Source organism: Zonotrichia albicollis, chromosome 3, assembly GCF_047830755.1.
Source record: "Zonotrichia albicollis isolate bZonAlb1 chromosome 3, bZonAlb1.hap1, whole genome shotgun sequence".
NCBI lineage: Eukaryota > Metazoa > Chordata > Aves > Passeriformes > Passerellidae > Zonotrichia > Zonotrichia albicollis.
In genome coordinates, this window is record NC_133821.1 from 59697425 (window position 1) to 59717633 (window position 20209).

Genomic DNA, 20209 nt, shown 5'->3' on the forward strand with positions numbered 1-20209 from the left:
CCTGAGGTTTGTTTTTCCTGGGCTACCACCCACTGCAGCATAAATTGGTTTTGTATGTAACAAAGCCAAGAAAACACATACGTATAATTTGAAGCACTGCACAGCTGCTTTTTTCTCTGTACATCTGCCCCTATCATTCAGCCCTTCGTATACTCCGTAATGATCAGTTGACCTGACTCCTTCAAGACAGATGGAAATCACTCCCTGCCTCAAGGGGAGACTTCAGTTACACAGCAAGGCTCCTTCTGCTTCTCAGTCTGAAAATTTCTGGCTGTTTCATTTAATGGATCCCAAAGCTGCATATTAAGTTACATACAACATGTAATAACACAGAAAATACAAGAGTTGATGTCTCATTTTTATGTTAAATTCAATTTATATTTGGAGTGTCTCCCCTATTTCAGCTTTCACTGTGCTGCAGATTTAGGCATTAACAATGTAGGAAGTTTATTTTAGAGCATGCCAGGAGCAGAGAGTTGGAGAATTTGGCTAGGTAAGGAGTAGGTGTATGAAGATATGTTTGTCTAGGGACTCAAGGGGATTTGAGGTTAACAGGAAAAGTAAATTTTAATCCGGTAGAAAACCTTGCAAGGGAACAGCCACATTCTTCAGTGGAAAATGCGATCTCAAAATCATTGATTACAAGGAACTCTGAATATTACAAAGGGATCACAAATCCAGTTTTCTCTAATCCAAGGACTCTGGCTTAAGGAAAGCTTCAATTTTTAAAAGATGAACAACTAGATTTGATAGCACAACTTTCATTGCCTTAAGCCAGGAAAAGGAGACTTTAGGTAGGTCTCCATCATTTTGCAGAATCTGTTTCTGGAGCTCTGTCAGACAAATAGAAGCTTTTATCAGTGTGCCTATACAGTCTGAAAAACCCACAGCACCTTAATAAACACTTTCTTCTCCAGATCCCCAATCAAGCTATTTCCATGGTTGTCAGGACTTGACAAACAGCTGCTCCTGCTGATATTGAGCACCTCCACTTTAGCAGTGAGGCCATGACCCTCATGCAACATCAAAATAACATTTTTGGAAGCACACAAAATTTATCTTCCTCTTCTGCTTGGTGTTTGGTCTTTCCTGCACATTATTTGCTAAAATATTGTTATTCAGCTTTAAATATTATTACTGTTTGCATGAGTAGCAGTAGTATTTAGCAAACTCAGTTATGAGCCAAGGTTACCCCTCTTTGTATGGCATTTCACTGACCTAAAATATTGCCCTTTCCCCAGAGTGTTTGTAGCATGCAGAACTTTAAAAACAGTACATTTAGTTAGAAAATGACATGAGAACAAACATGATGCTATGTCTAACATAAATGATGAAAATTAATCCAGGTAGACTCATTTTCCCTCTTCCACTTTAATGACTTGGTTTAATTAAAAGCCAGCAGGTGTAAAGTACAAAGACATTCTCTTATATTCAGACAAATATTGGGAACTCATGGGCACCATGAGTTAACCATAAGTTAATAACTTAGGAAGTTCTAAAGAACAACATCTGGAATTTGTACACCAAAGATGAAAATTACAAGAAATGCCAATCACCTGGTTTGAAAACAAAATGGTCAGACAATCTTCTAGGAGATACATTGCTTCACAGAGGAAAAAAGAGTAGAAGTAAAAGATCTTAATTTGAATCACAGGCACTGAATGTTTACCACTGACAAACACAAGCCTAGAATGTATGGATATTTCTCTTTTTTACAGGTAAGATCTTCATTTCAGGAAGATATTCTTATTTCACATTTGCATTAGGAGCCCAGAGTGTCACTCATGATTCACAGCAGCATGAAAACAGAATTCAGCCCCTGATATTTTACTGGAGAGGTTCAGTTCAGCAAAAGCATTCTTGTATGGAAACCTGATGGGCTAGCAATCCACCATTTTTTCTGTTTGGAATCACGATTCTGCTTTTTCACATATCTTAACATACCTCAGTCTAGATCAGAAAAAAAAAAATCATTGCCTGTAACCAAATCTCTATCACACTTCATCTCTGTCTTACAGAAAGACTTCTATAACTCATCCTCCGCCACTTCCACATTCTATTTGGCTCCCTATAATGGATGTTTTTCTTTCTTGCATTTTAGTGCTACCTCTTTTCCTTTCTTAGCCTTTTATCCTTCCTCCTTCTTAATTCTGCCTATATCTCTCTAAAACAGCAATTGTTACCCTGCTGGAATAGCTGGTTGTACAATTACTTGAGTTAAGTCTCCCCATCTGAGAAGTTTTCCCATAAACATAATGGCAAACAGATAAAAGAAATCAGTCATACTTGGACATAGACCTCTCGAGAAACATTGTGCTCTATCATATTCTATTTTTATTAAACTTAGAGACAATGGAGAGTGTCTTGTAAATGCTGCAAGCTCCTCATTGCTGTTAAGGCTCATTTAAAATACGCTGTAATCACCCAGCTGAGACAATTCCTTTGAGATGCAAGCAGATTAACACTTCTAGTCTTGTACTGTAGGTGTTCCACTGGAAACCAATCTGGGCACTGGCCTTAGCAGCAGTGCTTTCAATAGACTGCAGCATTTGGTTTGTTTGCTGGCATTATGCTACCCCTTAGCGAGTCCCCACATGCACTCAGCTTGCACTCTGAGAATGATCAGCTGTCAACCTCCAAAGTCAGAGCCCTGGCCTATTTTCTCTTCCTTATACCTTTGCCTCTCCTCAGAACTTGGTTTTAAAATACCAGGGATGGCTTATGAGTCCAGATTCAAGGCAATTACAGCATTTCAGGTCTTTAAAGGCAACTGTGGTTAATATGATAACAAATCCATCTTGTATTTTTAATAGCAATAATAATGCAAAGTCCCATCAAGAACAATTGGAAACAACAAAAGGAGCAGTCTTACACAGCTGCACAGCTACTTTTGAGTGGGAGGGCCTCTTTTTTTTTGACTGCTTGTTGCACATCTACAAACAAAAAGAGGCTACATCATTCCTAAATTGGTAGGTTTATTTAATTATGGCTTTAGGTGTAGGGTGCTCATCTGCCTAACACAAAAAAAGAGTCATGAAATTAACCTGTTCCTCAAGCATCTCCTTTATATGAGTAAGATTTTCAAGAGCAAGCTTTGCTTATCTCCATTCCTGATTAGAGAAATGCTAAAACACTTCATGACTTAACAGAAAGGAAATTACACCAGCACTACAGACTTTTTACTACACAAAATAGCAGGTGCTTGAGGGTTCAAGAAAGTCCAGACTCAGGTAAATGGGGGAGAAAGACCAAGCAAGGAACAAAATACAGTATGCAAGGAACTGAAGAATGCAAGTAATATATAACAGTAAGGAAGCAGCTAAAAGTGTATATTCAGAGGTACACCAAAGGAAGAGTAGAGAAAATTTATAGATTATAAATGGCAACTTATAATGATTCACCCTGCTGTGAGAAATAAGCAGAAATCATAACTGGAGTCACATTCACATTCTTATTTCTGCATACAGAATTGCTTAAATCTGACCTATTATGCAGCTTTCCTGATCCTGTTGACATGCAAGAGATGATTTTAAGCCTCATCTTAGCAATAAAAAGAAGGAATTGAGTTTGATTCTGCAAAGCAGAAGAAAAGAGCTCACTCAGTTTCTATTAAGCGAAACAACAGTAGTGTATTTTTCTTTCTAGCTCTGACTTGCATTACATCCTTCCAGTATTACCCTCAAAGAAGGCCAGAAAGAAAAAAATCCTTAAAACTGAATTAATAAATACAACCCCATCACCAGCAATAAATACAACCAAATCACCAGCATGTAAAATAACTGTATGAGCCCTAGGTATCAAAGCTTACCCACAAATAGCTCATAGTGAATAATGCATGTGGTTTAAAGTCAAATAAAATAAGTTAAAATAAGTGCCAGGTCACTTATCAGGCAGCAGTGAATTTGCAAGAATTTGAAGCAAAATTCTTCTTTTGATTCTCCCTCTCTGAGGTACAAATAACTGAACTAAGATGCAGATAAGTAAAGACTGGAATGATATGTGGCCAAGAGCTGGCCAGTCTTTAAGTCCACTGTCTTTTAGTCCTATAGCAGACCAGGCTGGTGGTGCTGAAAAGGCAACAGTGAAACATGAAAGAGCCAGCTTTGACTTTGTGAAACAAGTTCTTGACATCATTGGGTCCTAAAGCCCAACTATGCCTCAGAAACTGAAAGGATTTTTCTTGGCTGAAAAATACAGCAGAAAACCAAGAGACTAAGAATCTATCAACAAGGGTCAATTGCCTGTAGTCACTTTAATTTCTGCTATTGAGGCATACTGTATTTGCCTGCCAGATTACAACATTTGCATGACCTAAAATTTTCACAGTGCATGTACATGAGGATGCTTCAGGGCTAGCCTCCCTTCAGATGAATTCAGCTCCTCAGACTGCTGTAAGTTGTTTTCCAGCCTTGGAAATGTACCAGGGTTCTCCAGCAAAGGCCATTAGGTTAAGGGCATTTGTAAAAGGAAGGAAAAAAATTAATGAAAAACAGGCAATATATAAAATATATATGGCCTTTCTCCACAGCATCTCTTTATTTTGCCTTCTCTGCTTAATGAGCCAAAGGTTTAAACAAGCACTAAGTTTCTGCACTGAAAGTGCAGCCAACTGATTATTCAAAGGAGCTCTAAAGCTTTTCATTCCCTCCTTTCCAGAATGCAGGAGAAAGGTGCTTAAATTGCAACATAAATTATTTTCCCCTTGGTGTGCTTGTGCCTGTCAAAATAAATGTTGTTTGTATGGGTACAGCTCAGGCAATTATCACCGTCTTCAGTCAATAATTTAACCCTATCATCAATGTTCTTCTAGTGATCCAAAAACTGGAACTGTTACTAACAGTTGACTGTATATATTCCAATACTGCAAGAGAAAAATCTAGTTTTTATACCAAGATATATCAAGAAACAAGAATTATTCTTAAATAATAATTCATAAAAATTGTTATGATTATTCCAGGTAAGATTAATCTTCAATTTCTGTTTTTCTTCTTAAAAAAGGTGATTAATTTGCTGCTTAGAATTAAGAAAATAAACCTTAAAAAAACTATAGAGTTTTACATTTTGAGCGAGGGTTTTGCTCATGTTTTTTATCAGAACTTCTATAAGTTTCATTTCTATTTGTACACTAAAAGGAACTGAAAGTAAGCTAAAAATTTGAAAGGTCACAGTATTAGGGTCTTATATTAACTGTAGCGAGAAAAACAAACTTTGGTTCTTAACCATTTAGAAGAACCTCAGCCTCACAGAGACATGCCTGACAAAGTCTGGCCCTACATAAATGATGCAAGGACCCTTGAAATAACATCATTCAATATGACTCCTTCACATAAAAGTACAACATCATTTTCCAGATGAGCAGCAACCATCCAGCTCCTGTTTTCTGCAGGGGCATGATGAAACATATATTGCCTAATAAATAAACCCCTAACACACACCACTACTTTAATAACTCAGTTATCTAACATTCACACTAGTTCATCGACAACAAGCAGATCCTGAACTTTTGCACATTTTCAGGGTTGGAAACCTTTGCAGAAAACTTCAAGGTAAATTATTTCTGTCAAGGTTGGTCTTTCCTTGCATTCACTTGGACACTACTAGCAGAACCCATGCCAAGACATTTTGAAAACTCTGAACCAAGTCCTAGCTTTCCTTTGCTAAGTAAGAAGCATAAACTGCCCTAGAGTCCCAGAAGTTTTAAGAAATCTAGAAATGTGAGGGCTTTACCCCACAAATTTTACCATCATAAAATTCAAGCATAACATTTGGTAATTTTATTAAGACACTTAGTTGTATGTTTTTGTTTCCTCTCCTATTCCAGTGACTTAAGCAAGAAAAAGATGCAATTCCTTTGCTTTGATAATCAATTCCATTACATCTTCACAAGCAAAAAAACCACCAGTCCTTTACTTTCTCTCATTTATGGAAAAGGTATGTTAATGGCTACCATTAAACACTGTATATTGTTTAAAACAGGTTTTCACATCCTTTTTGTCAAGCCAGAAAGCTTTCATATCACTTTAAAAAACTGACTAAATATTTACTTTATTAAAACATCTTAACTTATAAATTAGTATTTTAATAATCATTTGCAAAACACCAATATCTTACCTACAACTTCTGTACATTTCATCCTCATTTAAAGCACTGAGTGCATACACAGAAATAGCTAAGGGTTACTACGTGTTTTTAAAACTATTTCTGGATGCCCATGTGAAAGAGGTTTAGTTACATACAAGACCTAGTTTAACTCACATCACATAGAAGCAAGAAGTAAAAAGACAAAAGAACAGCCCCCATATTTTAAAAATTGCCTACAGCAATACATAAATCCCACTTACCATAAAAAATATGTATTCTTCTTGTATCCTTTGGTCTCTGTAAAAGTGAGCATTGCTTTTTTTTAAGACTCAAAATGCAGTTCTGCTCAAATATACTGCTATTTAATTGGCACTTAAAATGCAATCCCATTTTGACATGGATTGGTGTTATTGTAGTTTAGAGAGTAAACAAAATATGCTTGCTCAGTCTTCTTGCATCATGTAATTCTGTTTTCATCCACACAGATTATAAATTCTTGTCATAGTGAACAGGTGATAGACTGCAACTACTAAAGGAACCATGAATAAGGTATGAAATTTTCTAGGGACATGCTCTGAGGTCTCAGACTTTAAAGTTAGCAGTGGATCCCATTACAAACCTGGATAATGTTCAAGAAATGGTTAGATGTTGCCAGGTGGGACTATCTTAATTGACAATACTTTGTTTAAATGTCAACTTCAGTTAGACTCTGAAAGGATTTGAAAAATGATAATGACTTATTTCAGCATTTCGCAGAAGCTACCTCAATTTTAATCCATGAATTTGAATCCAAGCCTAGCTAAACTTCTGATTATATCTAAACATTTATTTAAACACAGTCTTCCATTAACCTGGAGTGTCAACAACAGAAACATTAAAAGTAGTCATTCTAAACATCTTTGGTCATGGAGGCACCAGGAAGAAAAAATAGTCCCCTTTCTTGCAGCAAAACGTATGGAAAGTAAACCTTTGGGTCTTAAATTACTATTTTTTTAATTATTTTCAGCATGAAAATTGTCTTGTCATCTTTACTTTGTACTTTCAAACCTCTGAGTTTTACCACCCAGACTGCCCTCTCAAAGAACAGCACATGGAATATGAATGGTTTGGGTTCAATCATATATATTTGGCAGTGCTAAATTACTACCAGTTCTCTTAACACATTCCCATTCATAACAAGTTGGCATAAAACAGTATTATGAGCAACATTGTACCATATCTACTATTTTTATTAGTTTTATAAGGCCCAAAGCTATCCTAGATAATCTGTGCTAGCACAAGGCAGGGTTTTTCCCCCATTGACAACATATTGTTGGTTCTTACTGATTTCTTTGTAATCTTATAAATACCTAAAAATAGCAATTTTTATTCTTAATGGAATTAAACATATTGGCCCTGCAAAACATTTCAGCTGCTTTAGGAGAATGTGGACATTTGTCATTGATTTTTTCATAAATATGGGGCAGCCCAAGTGATGAAGATATGGTGCATTGGACAGCAGAGTCCAGCATCATTCTTTCAGCTAGTCAAATTTAAAAGAACAGTCCTTATCCATCATATCCTCTGATGGTCATCTCCCTTATGAAGAATATTCCATCAGCAGTTGAACATTCTCAGTCATTTGATAAGTAATGCATGAGCCAGGGACTCATCAGGGAGCAAGAGGCAGGCAGTCTTCTAAGCCACCTGTGTGAGGTGGCATTTGTGATACTCTTATGTTATTTGTGATGTCAGAGCTGAATGAAGGAGAAATACATAACATCATGCTTTTGGCACTGCAAGCTGTGTCATCTGTAACCTTGGTCAGCAGCCAAATGCTCACCCAGCCACTTGCCAGCTACCCTACTGAACAGAACAAAGGTAGAAAACAGAGAGAAAAAAATCTCACAAGTTAAAATACAGAAAATTACCATTACAGGCAGAAAACTTAGCTTGGGGCAAATTAAAATATTTTTTTGCCAATTAAATATATTCAAACAGAGAGAAACTTTGGTCACTTCCTTCTCCTGCTTCCTTGCAGAAAGCCCAGCTTCCTGACCAGATTCTTTCTCCTCCCTCACTAAACGATGTTATGGATCTGTCAGCTTCTGCTACCACTTTTTGACAGCTGGGGTGATTATTCTGCATAGGGTTTGGGTGCCTGCTTTAGCCATGGTGTCCTCAAGTGCAGAGGCTCTCCTTCCTCTGCTGTGATGGAGCTGAAAAAGGCTCAATAGTCCCAGTGCTAAGGAACTGAGGGCTCTGACTGGGGTAGGCAAAGCATTCCCCTGTCAAATGCTGTACCAATTCAGTGGGATTACACGTGTGTTCTGCCATAAAATCCCAGGCCTTGGAAGGTGATAACTGCCCTAGGCATCTGCCAAAATTCTCCCACACACCCTGCTGCCCAGGGATTGACCACATCAGGTCACATTTCTCTGTCAACTCACCAACAAATTGTTTGCTCTTGCACTTGGATGCAATCAAGTTCCACTTATCCAGAAATATCAGATAATAGAACCAAACATTAGAACCAAACAAATAGAACATTACAGTGATAATGCTTTGTCAATATTTTAGAAAGTATGAATTTAAATGCCATAGCCATTATTTATATTGGCTTTTGAAGGGGAAGCAGTCAGAAAAAAATTCACCACAGTAGGTACTCTGAAAGCTCCATCATCCTATGCTAAATGAGTTTTATTAGATACATAGAAAGAACAGACTTGCTCTTCAAAATGGGTTGACAGAGAATCCAACCAGACCTTCATTGCTAAGCATTCAAACTTTGAGAGAGTGCTCTACTGACACTTAAAATTTACAGTTCTACAACAGCCCATACAGCAGCATTGTTGGAGACTGTAAAGCATCAGAAGGCCTTCAGAAGTAAAACAGTACCTTCCACGAATGACTGTACTGAAAACTAGCATGTGCATTAATATAACCCTTCCTTTGTAAATTTCTTTGTACTTTTACACAGACCATTGAGTGTAGGAGTCTGAGAACAAATTGTGAAAGAGCATTTTAATTTCCAACTATTCATCTAAAAATTTCTCCAATGAGCTCAGAGCATCTCTTAAAACTGGTTATTTCATTTGTTTCTCATCTGCTTTGCATTACCCGTATGGATTCTGAAAAGTCAGTTACACACCTTTTCTTGATGCATAATCTCAATGGATATATAGGAGATTCATCAATCTTGCAAAATTCTCACAAAATCTAATTGATGCTTATTAAGTAATATAAAACCCAGTGGTCTGCATAACCATGATTAGACACATGAGGTTGATCATCTTCCTACATAATCTCTTCACATCAAAACTAATTTCTGCTAAAAGAGCTATCACCTGAACTCCCGTAAGAGTACAGATCCATTTTTTGCATAATTTTTGCCTTTGCTTACTCCAATTCTATTCTATTATTTCTTTTTATACAAAAAGCCATGACCAAGTTTTGCCTTCTTTCCCTTTCATTCTCAGTCTCTTTCAAAATTTATCATCATCATTTCATAGTTTAATAAATTTTCTTACTCATTCTCTGCTACATTTCAGACAATTTCAGGCAGGATTGTAACCTCATCTATTGTACTGTTTTAGAGAGAGGAATTCAGAGAGAGGAATTCCGTTCTCACTAAAATAACAGACCCCCACTTCCAGTAGCAAAGGAGACTGAACTTAAGATTAAACAGAAGTCAAATTTAATTCCCAGATCTCTTTCTGATAGCATGAATTTAGTTAAGCTAAGCTGTTCCTGTCTACTTTGACAAATAGCAGTATTGAAGATGCAGCAGGAAGAGAACTATTTAGCCAGGTGTTCCTTTGCAAAGGCTCCCTCTTTACAGTGAGTCAGAGCAGACTGTGGGGTTGATAAAATGTGGCTGATAATAAACCTGTGGGTAAACTAAAGGCTTTGTTTAGCTTATTATTGAAAAAAAAATCTTGATTTCTCATTCACTCTCACTTCCTTCAATTAAAAGAATGTTCTTAAAAGGCTCTTAGTTTTTTGCTTAGCTGGGTACTTGAATAAAAAAGACTGAATAGCACATCAAAGTAACATTAATGTGTGCCTTGGTTCCTGTTTGTATATAGATGACCAAATTCATAGCACTGCAGTTCCACTGCAACTTACTTATTCACAAGTTTGCTAATTTGCCATTTTTAAAAATCACTTAATTAAGACAATTCAAAGAAAATTTCTTTTCTTTTAGTTCTGCAAGCACATAAGAACATGTGCAAGCCCTATAATACTTTTTATTTCAACCAGCTGTCGTGCACAATCTAGACTATGCAAAGCAATAACCAGCCTGTTTTACAACTGACAGAACCCATTCAGCCCTGAAAAGGAGTCTCCCATACTCAACTACCAGCATAAAGGAAGAGTATGTGAAAATCTACCTGAAAAATACATAGTGATTTCCAAAGAAATTCCATTATTCCATTTAATAGGTGGGCATTTCTGACAAAAAGCTCAGAACTACACTGTTGAACAAATTCTAAGAAAAACAACTGAAATTTATGGACCAGTGTTATGTTTGGTAAGGGCTCAGAGCCAAAATTTAAAGCTTAAATATTCCACATATCCAAGGAGTAGGGGATTGAGTGGTTTAATAGGAACCCAAGGTTTGTGGCCTAATGTATGAGGTCTAATTTATTTGGTTCTCAGTATGATCAGCATCAAGAGGGAGCAACAAAATCAGTGAAAAATGAGACACTGGTTTCTTTGTGACAATACTCAAAGAAAGCACAGCACTGCCCAAAGCTTCAGGGTGTTTACTAAAAGACCAGGGAGGCTGTCACTGAGACTAATTTTATTATATTCAGTTTCTTCTAGTCACTGAAAACCCCTACATAAAACATGTCACTGCCAAAGCCTTCCATTATTCAACTGCTGCAAACTAAATTATGCACTTGAACTAAATGTGCACTTGCATGTGCACAATCTGGAACATACCACTTTCAATACAGTCTTCCTCTTTGTTTTATTTTACTGCTGACAGTTGTCCAAATGTGCTACATCTTATCTTCACAACCTTCTGGAGATACTCTAGAACCTCAGCTTCAAAAAGATAGCAAACAAGGACTGCAACAAAAATTGATGAGATTGACTAAATGCTTTCAGTCTATTCCTTAGGCCAGAGTAGGTATCTGACTTGTAGAAACCATAACTGTGGGTTTTGAAGAGCAATACAGTCAAGGGAGGACAATTCCACAGCAGAGACCAAAAGGAGAGGATCTCAGTCACAAACGCAGACACAAAGACTTTAGGGAAAGAACGGGACAAATAGAAGTGAGGATCAAATGACAGCAGAAGCTAAGTAGGCATGGAAACAACTGACAAGGGCCTTGAAATAATTAATTTAAACATTCCTTCAAGAAATGTTAAAATTACAAATAAAGAAACAGAGAGTAAATAGAAGGATTAAAGCAGACATTATCAATCCAACACAAAAGACAGAAAATATCCATCCTCATCATTTGAGCAATGTTCATCAAGACAGAAAAGTGGACAAAGACATTGCAGAAATCAAGGTGAAAGTCAAAGAAGCCTCAAAATAAGAAATATCACCAAAAAATGAAATTGTGGATAAAATGCATGATATAACTAAATGTACTATATTTCAGTGATTACCTACAAAGATAAACTCTAGTAGAGCAAAGCAACCATTCTCATTTTGATAAAAACAGCCTTTTTCTGTCCAATACACACCTGCACTGTTACTCTGGTGATATAAAAACACACATACATACTCATTTAGCCATCAGCAATTCTGACATTTTGAAAACCAAACCAGTCTGCATAATATCAGTGTCCCAGCTTTCCATAGCAAAGATCACAGCAAAGTGTACAACTGAGAATGCAAGGTTATAATCATGAGACTAGAAAAAAGTTCCAGTAATCAAAAAAACTTGGTAATTGGAGTTTCAAATTATGAGGGGTCGTCGTTACTCAAACACATAAAATTTTGTCACATGCCACAGATCATATACTGAAATCAGAATTCTTCACTCCCTACTTCAGGTCTAAAAATATGTCCATGAAACATTCATCTAGAGTGTGCAAAAGCACAAAACCAGTAATGTCATATATCCATGCAAAAAAGTTATTAATTAATATTTAGTTCAGCAAAAGCTATCACCACTGATCAAACTGGCACACATCATCATATCTCCTTCCTGAGAATCTGCTCTACCATCTTGCCACTTTTCATGCCGTAGAAAATTAAATATGGAAATCACTGGTAGCCTAAGCTGCACAGTTCTGAAATCAAAGGCCTGCCTACAGGACAAGAGTGAGAGGACAGGCAGAGAAAGCACTCTCAGAGCCTTACCTTCCAATGAGCAGGAACTCGCCGAGCACCCCCAGGCGGCGCATGGCGATGAGGATGCCCCTGACGGTCATTCCCTCGCAGAAGCACACCACCACTCGGGCCTTGGGCAGCCTCTCCCGCAGCTTGCGCAGCAGGCGGTCAAAGCTCTTCTCGCCGGCGTTGCTGTAGATCTTGTCAGAGTGAGCAATGCAGAGACCCTCTTGGGCAGCCAACTCTTTGAAGGCTTCCATTCCACTTTCCCCATAATTTCCTATAAAAAAAAAAAAACAAACTATTGAATTGTGATGGGAAAGTGATAGTTTAGTTTCCCCCTCCAAAATCAAGCAGCATTAGCAGAAGGAAGAGCAAAAGAGATTCATTAAAGTGAGCATCCTCAGAGTTCAGTGGAACATCAGGCTATCCATGTATCAGGAGGTCTTAACAGAACTGGAGACTGCAGTTCTGGGAGGGGCTACTTACATTGACTTACAACAGAGAGTAAAGTCTGTTAAACAAGGTAGAAGATAGGTAGAAAAGGAGACAGAATGGACAGTAAGAGTGAAGTTTTATTGACATTTCTATGGCATAACCCACAGCCAAGCTAATTTAGCAAAACAGTAACAGGAAAGGGAAAAAAAGATTTAATTCTTAGCTGTCTGCATAACATGCAGTCCATGTTCACAAAAGTGAACATGAATTATGGATGCACATTTAAAACATGGTCATCTGGTAGCATTTTCAAAGTCATACTAATTTGACCAAGCAATGTTTACGACAGCTAAAATTTAGGCTTGATGATGTGTCTCTTAGAATAGGAGACTTTCTAACTGAAAGAACTTCAGAAATAACCCTTTCGAAGGCAGAAATACCTAAACTGTGTGGTCCAAACTATGTATAAAACCTGATTCTCAAATTCACATCTATTTATACATTCAGCAAGCCAAAACAGTTTTATAAAATTCAGAGGACCTTCTCCTGTGGAAACAGGTGAAACCCCAAGATTTCTTTGAATATTTTATGCCTGACATGAGCACAGGACTAATGATGAACACTCATCACGTAAGAGGAACAGACAGATTAAAAAAAACCCATATCTATTAACAGTAACAAGAAATGGTTCAAAAAGAGAATAATTAATTTGATGTTATCCATATCCATAATGTTTCTTTCATCAAATGAGGGAGTAGAATCAGATATGCTGATCGCTTCTAGACCCTGATCTTTTCAAGCAAGGGGTAATTGGAGAGGTCCCTCTTCCCTGTTTCCAGCAACTGTTTGAAACAGCAAATTGCAAAGAGGGGGACTTCTGAATAAGGCTAAATTTCTTAAAAAAAATTAAAACTTCTCAAAAGTGTTGTCAACAGAAGGAAAATACAGCAGGAGACAATTCAGGCATTCTGTATAAACCCAGTAGAAATGTGTGCATTTTTCCAAAAACATGGATCATTTTCCACAGATCAACACTATGCAGACACACTATGACAGTATTGTCATACTAAGTTGCAGACAAACCTGACAGGTCTAGTGTCAAACACAAAACTGAAGTTCCCCGGCCCTTTGCACTGAGCTGCCCTAGTTTCTCATAAATTTCAAATGCAGCAGAATGGCCTCTTTTCTAGCCTGTGACTCAGCATCATACTCAGCAATCAGGTCAATTTTGCTTTTTTTTCTGTGAGCCAGAGGTACTCCTGAGCAGCAGTCCTACGTGGGTGTGGGGAGGAGGGGAAGATCCATGTCTGGTGGGAGCTCAACACCAAGCAGCCCAATCCCACAACCGTGTGCTTGGGTAAAGCCTGTGGCCTTGCCATATGCTGAGAACAACCCAGATGGAGCCATTTCCAGGTATTTATAGGCCAGGACCTGCACTCACCAAGGGACTTACTCCAAGGCAGTACAGTTTGAACTCACCCCTGACTTGTCATTAGCAAGAACTTTATATTTCAGCAGGATGTATTTCCCAATTTCATGTGGAACTTTGTTCAACAGAAACTCCTTTGAAGCTAGTAAGGTTATTCTTAAAGTCCTATCTAAGGAGGGACAGGAGACTAAACTGAATAATGCTACTAGATGTTATGGCAGTGCATATTAAAAAAAATATATATGTAGCAGGTTTCTTACCCAAACTTTAAAGAAGCGTTCTGTCATACATCAGTAAAGCACTAATTTTGCTATAGTTCAAGTTAATTGTTGCAAGAAATGAAAAATTAAATCCATTTGGATTGATTTTTCTCAACTTTAATTTTGATGAAATCACAATTATCTCAAACATAGTCAAACCCATACTAACAGTACAACAGCCTACCAAAACATATGCTAAGAGAAAGATTGGTGTCTATAAATTCAGTAAGTGTGACAGAGAGTCTAGAAGGGAAAAAGCTAATTAAGATCAAGAACAACATGAACACAAGATGGAACAGGCAAAAAACAAGGCAGAAAATCTGCAGCTCTAAAGGAAAGATTTCCAGTCCTTGTATGAAAGTAGCATAACAGCTGTCCAGTAGCAGCACAAAGAAGTCTGATGTCTGAGTGGAGCTTGCTCAGCCCACAAGAGCATTATGTAAAGCAGGTTTCTGCAACAGCCCGAGATGAGACTTGGTGACCCTGCAGGTTATCTTAAAATCTGTTTGCCACGCTCCCAGAGCAAGACAACATGCTGCACATCTTTCTCCTCCAGGGAAAAAGATATGAGAGAAAAAGAACATCTGACATAAGCTACATAGATTGTTCAATGCGCACAGCTACCGAGGTATGGACAATGTAAGGGCATATATGGAATAGAAAGCACCAGTTAATTCTGTGCAATAGCCAAAAACAGAGCCATCTGTACCAGCTTGGTGGGTACATCCATTTCAATCCACACTCAGACAGCTGAGAGAGGAAACCTGTAATGAAAGAAATCTCTTCATTATTGTAGTCAGTGAAGAGCTACATCAGGGCCCCAGGCTAAGAACTTTCTTCCTTTGAAAGAGCCACTGAATAAAAGACCTAATCTTATCTGAAACTACCTTTTGCTACCAGGATCAGCTGTGAAAGGAAAAATAATTATTATTGTGATTTTCTTTCTGACCTCTACCCAAAACTAGGTGAGACAGTAACATACTTTGAGCCCTACACTTGGGGCTCAAACAGCCTTTGCCGTTTTTTAACCTCTTTTAAGGTCTGTTCAACTTGTACCCTAATCAAAAAATCACACATTTTCCCTGTATTCTTCATTCAGAGTCTGTATAGCAGTACAAAGGTAAATTCTAAACCTGCTATGACTGCAATTTTACGAAGAGGATTTTTATGACACTTTTCTTTCGGTGCCAAAGGAAGCTTTGCTTCACCACTGAGGAAATTCAAGATAAGGCCATTTCTGAGAGGGATCCACATATCTAAAGACACTGCTGAGAGTTACATATAGTGGTAATTATTCTCACTCATTGCATTACATGCCTTAAATATCTTAATAAAAACATTAGGATGCTGTAGTAAAAACCAGAGATGTTATCTTGATCAACAGAAGACATACAAAAGAAGAAACTAACAAAAAATTCCACCTCATAAATTGCTCCTGTGAGCCAGTAAGTATTACATTTGTGCCACAGCTATACTGAAACTAACACTCTTTGGTTGTATTGACACTTTAGTAGTGTGGGGAGCAGAACCCATGAGCGCCATCTAAAAGGTTTATGTTCTTTTTCTTTATTACAGCTGTTTGGCAAATTTGTCCCCATTCTCTTTACCAAGAGAACCATTTGTTTTTCATTTATGAAATGAAGCAGAAACAGCTCAGCAGTGAGGTGCTTATGAGAATCCTGGAGCCTGTTTTCTTAAGAGATGCATAGAATGTCTGTGTGGGTCTTCCCAAGCCATATAACAGTGTGTTGTGTTTTCAGGGGTCTTGAAAACAAAAAACTGTGTCCCACTTAATCTCAATATTTGAATTAAACCAGACATTGATTTATTTGGGCAATAACATAAGGAAATATGAATCATTCATATTTGAACTGAACATTTCCTTGAAATATAGGCTAATCACCATTTAAAAGAAGATCTCAAAGATGATAATGCTGAAGAGAAAGACTGAAATTGTGCTTTCTTGGTCTGCTTTAAGTGCCATTAGGAAATACCAACTACATTTTTAAGACCCATTTAGAGAGACACCTAAAAAACTGACAAAACCCTCAGCAGAGAACTCTGCCTGGAAGAATGCTCCAACGCACTTAAAATGACAAAAGGTAGGGAGCAAGAGTTACTTCACCCATCTCAGCCATGAGTAATCTCTTCAGGTGAGGTCACCTGTTGTTCACCACTAGGGACTTATTTGCTGCATTTATTCCTCTAAACCATGACAACCACTGTGGAGGTACAGAATGTAAGAAAATAAAGATAGTGCAGAAGGTAGTCTCACACCTGAAGAGTTGCAGCTGTACCAATCACCAGAGATTAGAAACAGCCCTGCCTTTAACAGGCCATAGCTGTGTCAAGTTAGAAGATGAGTGCTACAAAAGACTGGGTTAGCTGGGTGAGGAGAGCAGTGGGTGCGATTTGCTGGCTGTGAGGAAGAAAGAGTCAGTGCTGTGAGGAGTTGACCATGAGAAATCACCAAGACGGCATAGAACTTTTGCAATAAGATAACAACAAACCACAAGCTGGATCAAAAGTGAACACACAAAACCTCTCATATACTCTGCAAGCACACAACAAAAGTAATGCGCCAAATAAGAAAACCACAAACTCCAGTTTGACTGCAGGGTGCTACAGAGGCAAGTCATATTGCAAGAAAGTTCCCCTTTTCAAATTAACAAGTGAGAAACTATTTTTTGTCCTCTTCTTTCCTCTCTTAGTGTTATGATCTGGTTTTTTTCACCTCTCCCAAGCTTGTAAACACCTTGCTGGAGGTATGAAGTCTGTTTCATTTTTCAGTATTGATTCACTGCAAGACATCTCTTTTACTCAAATAATTAACTACTTTTTGGCAGAGAAAATAAGATAAGAACAAGAGGACTGCATGACATACCAGCAAGTAATAACTTTTTAAAATCTTCACTGCTGCAAAGGCAAATTACTTGAGAAGAGCAAAGCAAGGACATGATCTGATTGTCAAGTTAGTCTCTGACATATTGCGGTAAGTAATTTGTAAAAGCTAGTAAGAGTCATTTGTAAAAACTAGTAAGACAGTAACTATAGAGTAGTCAAATACAAATCTGAAAAGACAGGAAAGTTTGGGACCACTTAACAGAAAAGAAAAATAGGCAGAAAGAGCATTAGTTTTTCTCTCCTGTAATATGGTATGCCTCCGTAAGCAACAGGAGCATCTTTGAGTAAGATCAGTAAACAAGAGAAAATTGAATTCTCTACTTTTAATGGATTTGTTACAAGTACCACATTAAGTAATCATGGGTATACTGCTAGTTGATTACAAACTAAAAAATTTCAGCCATCATATTTAAGCTAGTATGTTAGTAACAAGTTGGGAGCACATACAGAATCATCTAACTTTCAGAATCTGAAATGACAAGTAGTCACTTTCTAAGCTGCAATAATTCAGCCGCTCACATCAATTTGTCCACACCTTTGATTGGGAGAGTTACAAATAAAAGTCCATATTTATTCCCTGAAGGTACCTGACTGACAAAATAAAACTCCAAAAAGTTGTAGAAATGGATCTGCCAGTGTGTGTTATTGTGGTCTACCCCAAGCATAAATGCTGTGTTCATAGAAAGCAGCCTTGCTGGCACACAACTTCCTGGGCCATCAAACTGACACTATACAGCCTCTGCCAGACTTTGTCACTGGGAAAAGGGCAAGGATCCAACACTTCCATGTTTCCCCAGAATATCTTTTTCAAGGCTATCCCACTGATATCAGGAGGGGCTACGTTTTACCAGTTATAAGTTATTCCAAGTAGGATTTGTTTTTTCTTTTTCAGCGAACTCTCTACACCTAATGTTGACTTTGCTACCTAAAACCCTTTACCACACAATTTCTTTTCAGAGTTCAGATAGAAAGTTACGTTGAGAAAACTTCCTTTGCTCAGTAAATTTTACCTCAGGTATCTTTAAGGGACAACTTCAAAGAAAGTAGCCTATGAGGGTACTTCAAAAACCCTAAAGTACTGGCTATTTTACAAAAAGTAGAATTCTGTGTGGATGTGAGCTCTGTTTCTGTTACCAGTCAGGACAAAACAGCAGAGAAAACATCAAAATTACAAACTTCACTTGACCTAAAATCTCAGTCAAACTGCAAAGCTTAAAAGGAAAACTGCTACCACTTCATTCTAAGTGGTTTACAGAGGAAGGAACAACCCAAAAGCTGCTTTATAAAGAACGGTGAAGTGGCTATTTCAGTTTCTCTAGGTAGAGTGGATTTGAAGAGAGAAAGAAGTCCTGCAAACATTGGCCCCTAAGGATAGTTTAATACAGGTTGAACATCACTGCTACTCACTAGAGGTTTTCCCCTGTCCTGAAGACCAGCTGAATTTGTTACTGCCTCCTATCCCTTCGATTAGGTCCAGCTGCCCATCTCCTCAGTTCTAAAGTTGCTTTTAGCCTGCTACCATGCATCAGTATCAAAGTCCTCCTTACCACCATCATCTTGCCTTCCAGACCAGCTCATGGCTCTCTGGAAGTCAGTGTTTCCCTTACATTTCCCTAGATGTTTATCTTTGACATTGTCAAAAGGACTTGGTATTGGATGGAGGCCTTACCATCTTTTGGCTAAGGAGAAGAAAACTCATTATTTGAAACTGAAACTACACTGCAAGCACTGTGTCTTCATTTAAGCTTAGGAAAGTTTTTTTTATTCTTTCCAAGCAACTGCACTCTAGCCCTACAAAGGCCAGAAGGATATGTTAAATGAATGAACTGAGTCATCTTTAGTACACTACAGATCTCAGCCATCTGTGCTTACAGCCTGTTTTCTTCAGGCCCTTCTAGAAATGCAGAAAGTGAGCTGTTAAGGCCAGACTGTCTTTTTTTCATTTCCAAGTTTTTCCTAACCAAAACTGAGTACAAGGGATTTTTTTAAAGAAAAGCTGAAATGATGAATTAGATGACTATTACATCCATTAAACAATAGACTATGGCTAACATAATTATAGAAATGAGATTATATTTCAAAAAAGAAAACTTATATAATTTTATTAAATGCTAGGTTAGTTCTTGTCACTAATTACAAAGTACATTTTGCCAATAGCTCACCACAGTGATGTGTTACCTCAGTAAAGAAGACACAGAAAAAGGTACAATTCTGCCACTCAGTAAAGTGGTTATATTTCAGCCTTCATCCTGAAAGCAGCAGGTGCAATATCTTGAACAACTGCTTGATATTCTTGTCAGAAATACAGCCACAGGTGAAGTCAGCCTGAAGTAATGAGACTACTAATGCTAAATGACACTTCCCTAATAAGACAAATGCCAAAATGTGGTATCATGCCGATTTTTCCCTAAATGTATTCAAAGCATACACCCAGTGATTATTTATAATGTATCTGTCGAGGAGTTTGAGAGGTTTATATTCTAATGAAGCTATTTCAGCTCCAAACCTAGCTGACACACACTACTTTTACCAAATTTGCTTGCTGAACTTCATCTTTCTGTTCTTGACTTATCAGCAAGGGGCTTCCAGTTTTCTTCATAAAATATTAAAATTAATCTAGTAATGCCTAGCATTAACTGTTGATTGCTTCTCTTGGTTGGAATCAGTAGAAAAAGGTCCCACACTTTTTTGTGTGTGTTTCTTGATGAGTCTGGGGAAAGTACATGTAAGAATAAAGTGTCAACTCCTATAATCATGTCTTTTTGGTTTAAGCTTGCTGTGAATATTACACTTAGTAAAATCATTTACAGAAGTAGTTAT

The 20209-nt window shown here is 37.6% G+C and overlaps 1 protein-coding gene across 5 annotated transcripts in view; it reads right to left on the reverse strand.

Moving 5' to 3' along the window:
• The window catches only part of GRM1 (glutamate metabotropic receptor 1), a 182555-nt gene that overhangs the window by 132035 nt on the left and 30311 nt on the right, over positions 1-20209 (reverse strand). For all 5 annotated transcript variants that reach the window (XM_005489183.4, XM_074537582.1, XM_014268598.3 and 2 more), the window contains exon 3: positions 12389-12638. In XM_005489183.4, coding sequence (XP_005489240.1) covers positions 12389-12638 — 250 coding nt within the window. The remainder of the gene's footprint in view (positions 1-12388; positions 12639-20209) is intronic.